This window comes from Papaver somniferum, chromosome 6, assembly GCF_003573695.1.
Source record: "Papaver somniferum cultivar HN1 chromosome 6, ASM357369v1, whole genome shotgun sequence".
Taxonomy (NCBI): Eukaryota; Viridiplantae; Streptophyta; class Magnoliopsida; order Ranunculales; family Papaveraceae; genus Papaver; species Papaver somniferum.
In genome coordinates, this window is record NC_039363.1 from 54,492,896 (window position 1) to 54,505,839 (window position 12,944).

General features: G+C 36.2%; 1 protein-coding gene across 1 annotated transcript; it reads left to right on the plus strand.

The window, feature by feature from the left end:
* The first annotated feature begins 6,632 nt into the window (after positions 1-6,632).
* Positions 6,633-8,405, plus strand: LOC113290808. Its single transcript, XM_026540400.1, has 2 exons — positions 6,633-7,685; positions 7,845-8,405. Exons 1-2 carry the CDS (start codon positions 6,633-6,635, stop codon positions 8,403-8,405), a joined length of 1,614 nt encoding a protein of 537 aa, XP_026396185.1.
* Positions 8,406-12,944: the final 4,539 nt, after the last annotated feature.

Below are 12,944 nucleotides of genomic sequence, written 5' to 3' on the forward strand. Positions count from 1 at the left end.
ATCCTGCGGTATACAACAATCCTAAGCAACCCTAACCTTGCAAGCCGATTTTTGTTAAGCCCATGGACTAGTCTCACATTGTATGGGTGGGTTATCTACGATCCTGCAATTTATAACCCTTGACAACCCGAACCTTGCAAGTTGATTTTCGTTAAGATCATGGACATCAATACTTACAACTTTGCAAATTGAGATAATTAGATCATCACCCGATATAATGTTCACGTGTTAGACCTAACGAGGCTATAAGTGAGGGGGCGTTTTGAGATTAGTCTCACATTAAATGGATCATCTATAATCTTGCGGTTTATAATCCTTAGTAAGCCTAATCTTGCAAGTCGGTTTTCGGGGTTGGTTAAGCCTATGGACTTCAATACCTGCCACTTCAAGAATTAAGATAATTTGATTATTACGATAATAGCATTGCTGCAACTTGTGGAGAATATGTTCCTACTAGTATTAAATATTAATGTTTATGAGTTGCAGGGGTTGGAAATAGGTTTAAAGTTGGCTAAGCTAAAAAATAATAAAAGATTACATATGTGCATAGATTCAATGAGTGTCTATAGATTACTTTTTGGCGAGTGGGTTGCTCCTTGGAGTGGGCTACATGTTTGGAGAAGGATTTATTCACTTGCAGAGAGATTTTGAGTTTATTAGATACTCCCATATGTATAGAGACCAATAAGGCTATTGAGTTGTTAGCTAGTAAGCATCCTACTGAAAAATTTGCTTTCCTTTTATCTTGACAATTTTGAGAATAAGACGAGAGTTATCTTAACTGAAGATAGTAGCCATACTATATGAAGTAAACTCGTTCGTTGTTGCTGTTTTTTTGGTAATTTATATGGTTTTGGGTTCTCCTGAAACACTGGATGGTGTCAAACCCAAAAAAAAAAAAAAGAGTACGGAGCTAAATCATTAGTTATTGCAAACAAAAAACTCAAGAACTTAGAAATAGTAATGCGATCAGCGAGGATACTTCGTTTTACCGGCTCTGTTGGATAAAACTCTAAGAATAATTGGGAATATCTCTCATTTTTACTAATCTATTTGGAGATCTCTCCCATAAAGGAGAAAATTAAGGAATCTATCCCGGAGAGAGAAAAAAATCGTTAAATAGTTAACATCCGATATGTGTGGGATTACACATGCATAAAAATGGCATTTTTGCCTTTAGGATTTTCCTGCTAACATGATAATATCTTATTTTGATTGTATCTTAATACTCCGTTGAAATCTTTTCACGAAGACAACTAAAATTATCCATTAAATTTTCGAGTTTTCTGGGAACTTCATAAACAACTGATATTCTTGATCGATATGATGAGCTACTTGGTATGCAACCTGAAAGCTTCGATTTGATGCATTTGTTCTATCTTATGCTTCCAATCGAACTTTAATGAGTTTAGTTTTTTTAAAGCTAATGAAATATCTGAATCCATACGAGAGCTTATTGTTTTGATTGATTTGTCATTGATTTGTTTTGCTTTCTTTATTAGTATCTGGAAGTTTTTGATGTATTCTTTGTACTTTTTTTAATTCAACTTTAGCACTTTTAACATATCAAATATTTGTGTAGGTCTACGCCTGCCACTATTCCCCCTCTTCCTCTCGTCTGTATATTTGTACCACCATCTTGTTCAACATTATCTCTTCTGGGTATAAAATCAAAGTATTTCAGATTTCTTCCAAGAGAAACAAACAAAGAGTTAATCAAATAGAGAGGATTGAAGGTAGGAATTCTCTCTTGTTTCCTTGGAAATTTCTCAACGGCTCATATAAATGTTAAGGTAAGAATATCGTTTCGACGTATTTGTAAAAACGTGTGGAATATCAACCATTTAATATTTCCTTTCTCTTCCCAGATAAATTTCTTGATTTTTTCAGTTATGGGATAGAACCCAAACAAATTAGTTAAAATGGGACATATTCCCAACTTTTCGAAAACTCTAAGTCGAACCCACTTCCCCTTTCCCTAAATTTTAATCGATTAATTGGGACCCAATATTTTTAGAGATTGTTATAATACGACAAAACTAGTCACAATGAACTAAATTCCTTGTATCCTTGTTTATTTTATTTGATGGCCAAACTGCCTTATTAAGATGAGCTAGGTTTTGATTTAAAAGCTAGCCGATTGTGGTCGGTTTTTTAATTTATAAAAATAGGAGATTGTGTAGGGTGTTTCTCTTATGTAAAGAAGACATGCACAGTCGGCTAAGTTTTTATTTGTAAACTTAGCCGATTAATTATGTTATTTTTCATAAGTGAATAATTAAAAATGATCTGTGCCATATCGGCACACGTTGTAACATTTATCTTTTATCATGATGAATCCTGAACCTAACTAAATTACATATCATATGGTATTAATGTTCGATAAAAAGATTTAAAAAAAAGGTTTATCTAATTAATTATTGCTTCTAGTGAACATATAGTTGGCCTCTAATATATCCTCAAAATCTATTTAGGTTGAATCTCACACATTTCGTATTAGTATTTTATGATATTTTTTTAAAGATTAATTAGGATAGTTTGTACATGTATATACAATTATTTATCCTTCCGCTTTCCCTATCATTCCAAAATAAAAATGTGAAAAATTAGAAGAAGAAAAAAAAGGTCTGCACAGAAGATATTAAAATAAGTGCGATATTTCAGCCCAAAATATATGCAAGTATATATTTTTTTTCTCGTAAAAATACTGAATTTCTCAAAACTAATAACTTCCCTCAAATATTCATCGATCTCTGCAACATCTTTGGTTTTCACTTCAGATAAGTTAGTGAAACCCTTCAAATTCTCAGGTGATGCAGGTAAACTAAACGGATTTTAAATTCATTCTTTGATTTTCCATCTCATAGCTACTAAACTTTTTGGAAAGGGCGATTTAGTGATTTCAAATATCAGATTTATGATGTGTATGTGGTCGAGGAGAAAACATGTAGAACTCATTATGTAACTATGCTTTGTACATGTTTATTAATTGAAGAGTTTGATTCATAGGAATGTAAATGTTGGTTGTGATTTTTTGCACCAAACGTCTTCATATCACCAAGGTCATTTACAAACAATTTTGTACTTTGATTTGTTTCTAGATATGCTATAGGATTTTATTATTTATAAATTAATTGTAAATTATTTTTCTTTTTGGTGCATGATTTAACAAAAATAAAAATAAAAAATGAACTCGTTATCGAGGATTTTCTTTATAATTGATTTTTTATGCACAATCCTTCAGTGGCCTGGGAATAACTTAATTTTCATTTAATTTTGTGGATTTTATTGAAATTTTTTATTGTTAATTTTGAGAAATTATTTGGTTATTTATTTATTTGTAAATGGAGAATACGATGAAAAAAATAGAATAATGACATCATTAAAGCCAAAAGTCTTAATCATTTTTGTTTAATTGAATTTAATTTTTATTTATGATCCTAATTATGATAGAACCCAATTAATGTATACGCATAGATTATAGATTACAACTCTTGCACCCGTCAGATGTCTTTCGCTAAGATGAGATTGGGATGGTCGGATGCAACATTTGTCTCTCAAAATGTTATCTGACCGTTCAAAGCTGAAAAATCCCTTCTGTTTTGTATTATAGATACACTCACAAACGTTTAAGTTATAATGAAAACCTAGGCGATTTCAATAGGTTTCAATTTTGATATACTAGAATTTACCAGGTTGTAAATAAAACCTAGACGATTCTAAACACGGGAGCAGATCTCTTCGCCATTACCGATCAGAGAAGGATCCAATCCCCTCTATACTGGTAAACAAAATGCGTAAAACAAAAAGTAACTAAGGCACTTAGTCATTTTTCAGATCTAGGTACCTCTTATTCCACGATCCTAGAAAATAATAACCAAACAGTCCCCAAATTTTTTTGAGCAGCCCCTTAAAATACGTTATCATTTTTATACCATCATGTACGTATAAGCGTGTGATTAGATCTTATGTTAGAGCATTGCTAGTTTGAACCCTCCAAGCGTTGGTATGTCAAGGTTGGTTGTCATATTTTAGTATCAAAATTCATAAGTCGCTTGATCAGATTACTAGAGTGAATTTCGTTAGGTTAGACTAGGAAGTCTAGAAATGTTGAGACATACAAGTATTAATCTGAAGACCTGAAAATTTCGAAGACATGTCGACATCAACAATGACATCATCCTTCCACTTGAGGTTAGTAATACATGACTTGACTTGTTTTCATTTTTATATCGTAAGCTTTCTAATATATGAAAATATTAGACTTGATCATCATATTGTGATCAAAGTGTCAAGCAACAATATATCAGTAGTGATAATTGCTTTATATTGGTATATTGAATTACGAAGTATAATCCTTATCCTTTGAACTTCATAATTGAGACATCAACATAATATTTGTAACTCGTTACTACATTGTGTAGTGAACATAGGTTTGATTTCATACATAAAAAACTATGTTTAATTACATGATTTTGAGGAAGTAGACGTACGAACTTGTTTTGTAGTCGACAGGAAATCAAAATGATTGAGGGTCTAGTTTTCATTGAAGATCTTAAGGTTGTACCGATCCTAACCTATTTAGGGAATCAAACTAGAACCGATCCTAACTTATGTTGGGAGCCAAGATAGAACCGATCCCTACCTATATTGGGAGTTAATGTAGAACCGATCCTAATTTGTTTTAGGAGTCATGGTAGAACCGTTTCCAATAGGAAAAATCGATTTATTCAAGTCATGTACACTTTAAGGTTTATGTGATTTGAAAATTGAGTTTGCAAAATATTAAAGTTCAAGATGTCTACATAATGAGTAATTTGAACATGTGCTGAAATCTTATTTCTTAATTGTTCAAAGATATTCCTTGATACTCAAGGCGAGATCCCAAACCGAAATAGTAGATAACCTTTTTGAGATTTTCGAAATTAATATATTTTATTTTACCAACAAAATTATTATATTATTATGGTATTTAATTGAAATCTCGGATATTTCTTCTCCGGCGATTCACTCTGGTGATTGGAAACTCATTCCAATCTCGGATTCACCATGAATTCGTCTTGCACTTTTTGTGATTTTTTTTCATTTTGTTTTCTATACCACGGTTTACTCTTTTCCATGCTGTTTTCATTCCTTTTCATTGCCGAGTTTTGCATTTTATTAGGATTCTAGTCGTTTTCTTTTATTTTTTAGGGGTTTAACTTTGCTTCCATGACGAGAGTTACACGGACCTCTTCCCATACATCACTGCTCACACCTTCCTACCAGCTTCCCCCTACCTCCTCTCCTTCTTCAGTAGCAGTCGTCTCCGACAACGTTTGCCACTATCCTTTCAAGAGTCTCCATGGATGCCCTGATGGAGTTCATGGAAGAGGTTATGTCAAAGGGTCTTTCATGAAACACCTTCATGACAAACATCTTTTCTCGGAAGACAGCAAGAACACTGTTAGAGACTTGATTGCGAAGGATTTGATTGTGTATCGTGGTTTGGAGAAGGCTCTCTGCAACTTGCGAATGTGGTTGTGTAGCAGGTGCTTGTATCTGCATGCTTGGACGAAATCCTGCAAGGGGCGTGAAGGGACTGTACATGATTTTATTCCAGGGCCTTTCAACGGGGAAGGAACGGACTTTTTGATTCATGGTTTAGACAAACCAGAAGAGGTATAGGCTGTGGTGCAGGTTGTGAGTGTAGAAGATGTTAATGCTGTGGTTGGTGTAGTTTCAGGGGAGAATGACAGTGGTGCTATAGAGATTCTCTCTGCTGAATTGTTTAATTCTGTGCTTCAACGACAACTTCCTACTGTCACTTGCATCCCCACAAGTGCAGGCTTGCATTTTCGAGGGCTCTCAAGGTCTGTCTTGATCGGATTCTAGCAAGTCTAAGCACTTTGTCAGGGTGGTTACGTTTGCTCTTTCTTCCCATTTTCACTCTGTCATTGTATCAACCGAAGAGCTCTGCTGAAAGAAAGTCTGGTAATCGTAAGCGATTACAGGTGGCAGCAATTCTACAAGCGCTTAATGATTGGAAGGTGCCCCATGGTTGCTTCACTTTAGTGAATAAGTTGCTACGGCAGCCAATTCGGTGGGGTTCTAGGAAATCTGATGAGAAGAAGGCCGATGAGAAGCAGCAAGGGAAACTAATATTATAGCCTGTCAGAGGAAGATCAATTCATGGCACTTCGCAGCTGCCATACGATTTTTGTCCTTGTCTGGTGTTGCCCCTTATGATGAGAAGACTTATCTGGACTTATTGGAAAAACATCTGTTAGCCTCATTTCTTGAGGTTCCCATGGAAGATATCACTACGGATACCATCTTTGTGGATTCCAAGGCTGTTTTGGGAGCTATTAAAAGCTTCCCTAAAGGTACGTCGAGATGGTCTACGGGCGCAACACTTAGTCGATGTTCTTAGTGGAGCGGAGACAACAGTGGCGGATGACTTGCTTTTGTCTATTTTCGGGGTTGTCAACCTTTGGTTGGCTGGAAAATGTCCTAGTGAATTGGGCGAATAGATTTCTAGCGCCCCGATGACACCTTTGCTTAAGCCGGAAGGAGGTCTTAGGCCTATTGCATTTGGTACAATTTAGCGTAGATTGGTTTCTAAGGTGGATGCTTTTGCTGTCGGAAAGGATATGACTTCTTATTTAGGAGATTGCCAATTCGGGGTTGGTGTTCCTGTAGGAGGTGAAGGTATTTTACATGTTGTAAATCGCTTTTTAGAAATGAAGGGTCATTCGGAAAAAATGTCAAAGTTTCTAATTGACTTTTCTAATGCTTTCAACATGGTGAGCAGATCTCAGCTCATCAAGAAAGTCCGCCTTCATTGTCCAGGTATTTCTCGTTGGGTAGAATTTTGCTACTTACGTCCGGATAAGCTTTATTATGCCCAATATATTTTGTCTTCTGCACTTGGTGTGCAACAAGGTGATCCCCTCGGTCCCTTGTTATTTGCATTGACACTTCACCCCTTAGTAAATACCATTGCTTCTCGATGCAAACTTGATTTACACGCCCGGTACCTTGATGATGGTAAAATTTTTGGTGATACATTAGAGGTAGCTAAGGCTTTGCGTATAATTGAAACTGAAGGACCAGACAGGGGGTTACACCTCAATATAAAGAAAGAGGAAGTCTTTTGGCCTTCCCTTGATCCCAGGAGTACAACGGATGGTGTTTTTCCTCCGGATATTGGTAGACCTTCTAAGGGAGTTAAACTTTTGGGCGGTCCAGTGAGTTTAGATATGGACTTCATTAGTGACATGTTGTTGAATAAGGTGCACAAAACTGTTCAACTAATGGACGCGATCAAAAAACTCAAGGACCCTCAAAGTGAGATGCTTTTACTTCGCAATTGTACGGGTGTGTGTAGACTTTATTTTGCAATGCGAACTACCAATCCTGCTGCTCTACAACCTGCCACCGATCTCTTTGATGACCAACTATATCAATATTTGAGGCTTCTTATTACTGGGGATGGTGCGGGTTTTGGTCCTCTACAGAAGAGATTATCTACCTTACCTATCAAGGATGGTGGACTTGGAATTTATACCATGGCTAACACTCGTGCTTACTTTTATCTTACTTTTCAGAGCCAGACTACTTCAGTGCAGAAAGTGATCCTTGATAATTTATTCTCAACGGACAAATGTTCAGCTTATCAGTTGGCTATTCAGACCTTCACCCAGGTATGTGTATTACCGTATACTTACTGTGTCAATGATACTTCCCCCCCTTCTATGCATTACATGGAAGTAGTTTATTTTGATGCAGTTAAGAAGCAAATCCCAGACCAATTTCATATGTCTGCAAGAGATTCCATTATGTGTCAATGTAACCATGTCAAGCATGCACAAGACTATCTTTTTGCGGTACCCATTAGTGGGCTTAATCAATGCCTTGGACCTAGACAATTTAGAGCTGTGCTTTGTTATCGCCTTGGTATCCCTCTGTTTGTTGAGAATAGTTTATGCCCAAGTTGTAACAAATCTATGGACATTTTTGGAGATCATGCGCTTCATTGTGCTAAAGATATTGGATATAAGTTTCGCCATGATATTGTTCGTGATGTTATCATTGACATTTGTTACAAACCCAATGTACCTTCGCGCAAGGAGGTTTCTCTCGGTCTTCAGACGGATGATGACAGAGATTTAAAATCTGCTGATATCCTTGTTCTTAACTGGAAAAATGGGCAAGATGTTTGTATGGATGTTACAGGTGTCTCTCCATTCACTGGTGATGGTGTCCGCTCCTTCGCTCCTGGTAAGGCTATTTCTGGTGAAGTTTCACGTAAACATACCAAATACTCGGACAAGTGTGCTGCACATGGATATGGTTTGGGTTTTCTAGCTTTCTCTACCTTAGGGAAACTTGGTGAGGATACTCTGTTTTTTTTAAGCGTCTAAAGAATTGTTTGGTTAGCAATGATGCTAGTAGCGGCTTAGGTAGTTTCATTTTTTATCGTTTAGACGTTGCAATTCAAAGAGGAGTTGGGGGCCATCTTGTCGCTAGGTTACCAACCAAAAGCTTTGTGTAATCGTTTATTGTATTTTTTTTAATTAATATTAATACTAATTATAAAATTGAAAAAAAAAAATCAAAACATATCTCTGGAAATATATATTAGTAAAGTGATAGATAATATTGAATTGTCCATGAAGATTCTGGTTATACAGTTGGATATTGGTTGGAATTAGATTAAACCATATTTCGGCTGTGGAAATTCCTAGGTGTCCAAACTACCTTGGTCTATAAATAGTGAAGTTTGTTCTTCTTACAAACTTATCATGATCCAGGAAAACTTAATTCTTGTCGTTTCTGGTGTAGTCGACTAATAGTATTCTCGTAATACTATCTTTGAGAGGAGAGTAACCTAATTAGGCGAAATATCTTACGTCCGCTAGTTCAAAGACTTCTTTGGGATCAAGAAGCATCTACTAGTACCATGGTAAACTAGAATTGCATTGTTATTTTAGTTTTCAATTATCGATTTGATTGACTAACGATTGTTAACTCTTGATTGCACCAAGTAAGTTTATTCTTGAGAGTCTTTTCTTCCGACATAAGTTCACTCAAACTAGATCAAGATATTAACGTTGAATTGTGATCATCCATTGTTAACAGACTCTGTTGTGTGCATGACCGATCATAAGTTAGGAATCAAGTTCTTTTATTGTGTAGGTATAAAAAACTATTGAAGATTGAAGACAAGAAATTTTTCTTATTGGTTTCGTATCTTTGTGAATTGCTTCATGCACAAACTTGATCGTCTGGGATCCGACCATATCTAGTTTATCTTTTGATAGACTTGTTATTACTAGTCGTACTTCAATCGACAAGCTATCATTTGGTGGTACTTTTCAGTATCCGAATCTGGTAGTTCTGTTTGACTCGATCTGGTTAACTGGATTAATCCGTATCATGGAATATCTAAACCCGACAAAGGAGTTTAATTGATTTTAAACAAAAAATCCTGTCACACTCAACATATATTATCTCTGATTGATTTCCTGAGATAGAAGTGTGGTTACCAAACAGATTAGTCCTTTAAAGTTTGGAAGAAGACCGAAAGGTTTGAGTGCCTAAAGTCTCCAGAGAGGCTGAAGCAACTTAAGATAGTGGAGTCTATCTTAGAATTTACGTACGTTTCCAGATTGTTTGTAGGCAGAGGGATACTGAGGAAACTAGGTAACTAGGGTAGTTTACTTGGTCTCAACTATACGAATTTGGTAGGTTTTTTGCATATAGGCTTAATTCCGAGAGTATTCAAAAATGGACTAGGTCCCGAGGTTTTTCTACATTTGCGGTTTCCTCGTTAACAAAATCTTACTGTGTCTTTACTTCATCATTTAGTTTAACACGGCCAGACGCATGTAGTAAATTGAGATCCTCATAAGTCAAATCAGGGGGAGGATCCGGTACACATAAAACAAAATTCAACGCACGACACCGAATGTGATTTTAATATCATGGACAAGCTCGGTCACAGCTAAAAGGCGCTCAGGCATGGGTTGTTGGAAATAAAAGTTAATTCCATAATCACTCAGGCGAGTTGGGACTTTGAAAATAAAACAATCGGAGCTAGCGCGGATCGCTGAAATATCAGAATCATAAAAGGGCAGAAAGGGGCGATGAACCCATTGGTCAAACCACACTTGTCGAGCTGCACAGTCAGGGTTATAGGACATCTCCATGAACTTACCAGCGTGAAAACCATGGAGGTAACCAAGTAACACCGCCATCACCGAATCAAAATTTGACGCTGACAACACCTGTGATGAGTCCAAATTCAAACCTTCTAACGGAGACGTAAATCGTAATCCGCCGGTCCGGAACGATCGTCATGGTAAGGAAAATGCTCGAAGTCTTTAGCTACATCCATGAACTTCGTTATATCGCCCTTAGTCACCTTTCCTCTGCCGCGCCAAAGAGCCATTCTCGGATAACTATAAGTGGAAGTACTCACACTAAGAGTACCATCAGCCTATTGAACCTTCTCTTCACGATGAACAGCTAATAGATTAGGGTCGGGAGCATACTCAAGAGGATGCTCCCAGGACCACGCCTGCATGAAAGAAGCAGGACAAAAGTCTCGACCTCATGAACTGCGTTGACTCTACGGATATCATGGCAAAGTAGATCCAATTGACGATATAGGCCGCCCAAAAACATCGGAGCCAGAATAAAAGAAACACTGCGCGACATTAATATAGCCATGAGCATGAACTCGCGCTTAATAGTATTCCGGGGACTGTATTCGAAAACATCATGGCAAAGCCAGAACAAGATGAAGGCCGCCAACTCGGTGCGAGGGTTCTCCTCTTTCCTAAGGGGGGGGGGGGGGGGTTGACCTTCTTATTGACCATCTTTGGAGCCCAGTATTTAATCCATAGGGGTAAAAGTGGCGCATCTGTGATGTTTAATATCAAAATCAGGAGTGACAGTACGCGTAGGCGGGGTAGCCGGGACATGAAGTGACTCATGGGCGCGGATAGAGCTGGAAAGTAGGCACTCACCTGTTGGACGTGGTGAAAGGGGTTTCTTACCTTCAGTTGCTTTGCATTTACCCTTGGTCGCGGAAGTCAATTTATCTTTCTGATCAGCGGCTTTAGGGTTGCCCCATTTCCTCGGTACCTTTTCGTTGCGTGAATCATCCTTACAATCTAGTAATAAGCCCACAACTTCTTATCCTCATTTTGTGGTGGCTTTTGTTTGGAAAAAAATCATAATGTTGTCTCCCGATTGAAGCGATTGAATTCTGGATCTTTGTTGCAAATATGTTGCAATAAAGTTAGGTGATGAATACGAAGATGCTTTTCCTAGTTTAGCCAATACTATAGTTCATCACTAGTTCGGATGTTGCGCCATTTGAATTTGAGCCGTTGACTAGTTTTGGAAGGCGTCCAAAGGTTTCTTTGTTCCGGTCCATAAGGACTTCGCCAGTTATAATTAGCTTTAACTGATGAAGTATTTTTCTAAATACATTGCCCTTTTTGTACCAAAAAAAGAAAGAATCTTGTGGAACTAGAAAATAGAGAAGGAGACACAAAGTAAAGGGGAAGAAGAAAGAAAGATTTTTTATTAAAGTGTACAATATACAAATATTATAGCCTCTATTTATAGGACTTGACACAAAGACATCCCAATAATAAACGAGATTCACCCTGGATATTCTTAAAATAATTGCACGTTTATAACAAACAAAAGAATGTTTACCAAAAAAAATAAGGTTGGTTTCTGCTTAATGATCGGAAGCTTATCCAAATATCTGAAGCAAATGTTGATATATCTGAAGCAAATGTTGATGATGCATCTGAGAAGAACTGACTTGAAAAAATAACAAACAATCATTTGCGAACTTGCTAGCATGGAGGTTGGTTTTGGTATTATGCCTCCCTTCTGGTATGGGTAGGTGTGTCTCACCTTCTTTTTTCCGGTCAAGATAAAAAAACAAGGAAAATTTGTTGTTTGGTCCTAGGCCCATATAGTTATTTATAGTATGGTCCAACCGGATTTTATCCTTATCCTAAGGTCCAAAGTTTTTTAAATCAAGAAAATGATTACTATACCCTACAAATAAACACGTGTGAAACAACATATTTCTCGGTATTCCATATATGTATTGCTGATCTATAATCTAAAAAACAAATGCATGTTAAAAACAAGTAATAAGTCAATGAAAAACAAAATCAAACACTTTTATTTCACTATTCCATATACATATACTTGTGGATCAAATATTTTTTTTTTATAAAACTATAAAGAATAACAAAACCAAAGCAGTATGTTTCAGTATTCCATATATGTACTGCTGATTCATAATCTAAAAATCAACTGCATGTCAAAAACAAGTAATGAATCTATAAAATTACAGTACTGAAACACTTCTATTTCAGTATTCCATATACGTACTTCTGGATTATACAAAAAAATGATAAAACTATTTAAAAAAATAAAAAAACTAGCAATAGACTTGTATCCCACACTCTCATTTCTCCTTTAATTTCCCATACAAACACCACCTGCAAAAAAAGGTTCAATATTTATTAGGCTATAACATTCGTAAATCGATTTCAGAGAATCCAAAACCAAATCAAAGCAGTATTTTTCTGTATGTCATATATGTACTACTGCATTCATAATCTAAAAATCAACTGCATGTCAAAGAAAATTCATGAATCTATGAAAAAGCAGAACTGAAACACTTTTGTTTCAGTATTCCATATATGTACTTCCGAATTAAAAAGGAGAAGAAGAAGAAGATAAAACTATAAAAATAGCAAAATCAAAGCAATAATTTTCAGTATACCATATACGTACTGCTGATTCATAACTTAAAAATCAATTTCCTGTCAAAAATAAGTAATGAATATGTGAAAAACAGAATTGCACACTTTTATTTCAGTATTCCATATATGTACTTCTGGATCAAACAAAAAAAGTAA

Bases quoted from the DNA above. Each gene is read 5' to 3' on its own strand.
- LOC113290808 (XM_026540400.1), top strand. From the start codon at position 6,633: ATGACTTCTTATTTAGGAGATTGCCAATTCGGGGTTGGTGTTCCTGTA. The intron at 7,686-7,844 runs GTATGTGTATTA...AACCATGTCAAG, and splicing joins CTATTCAGACCTTCACCCAG to CATGCACAAGACTATCTTTT.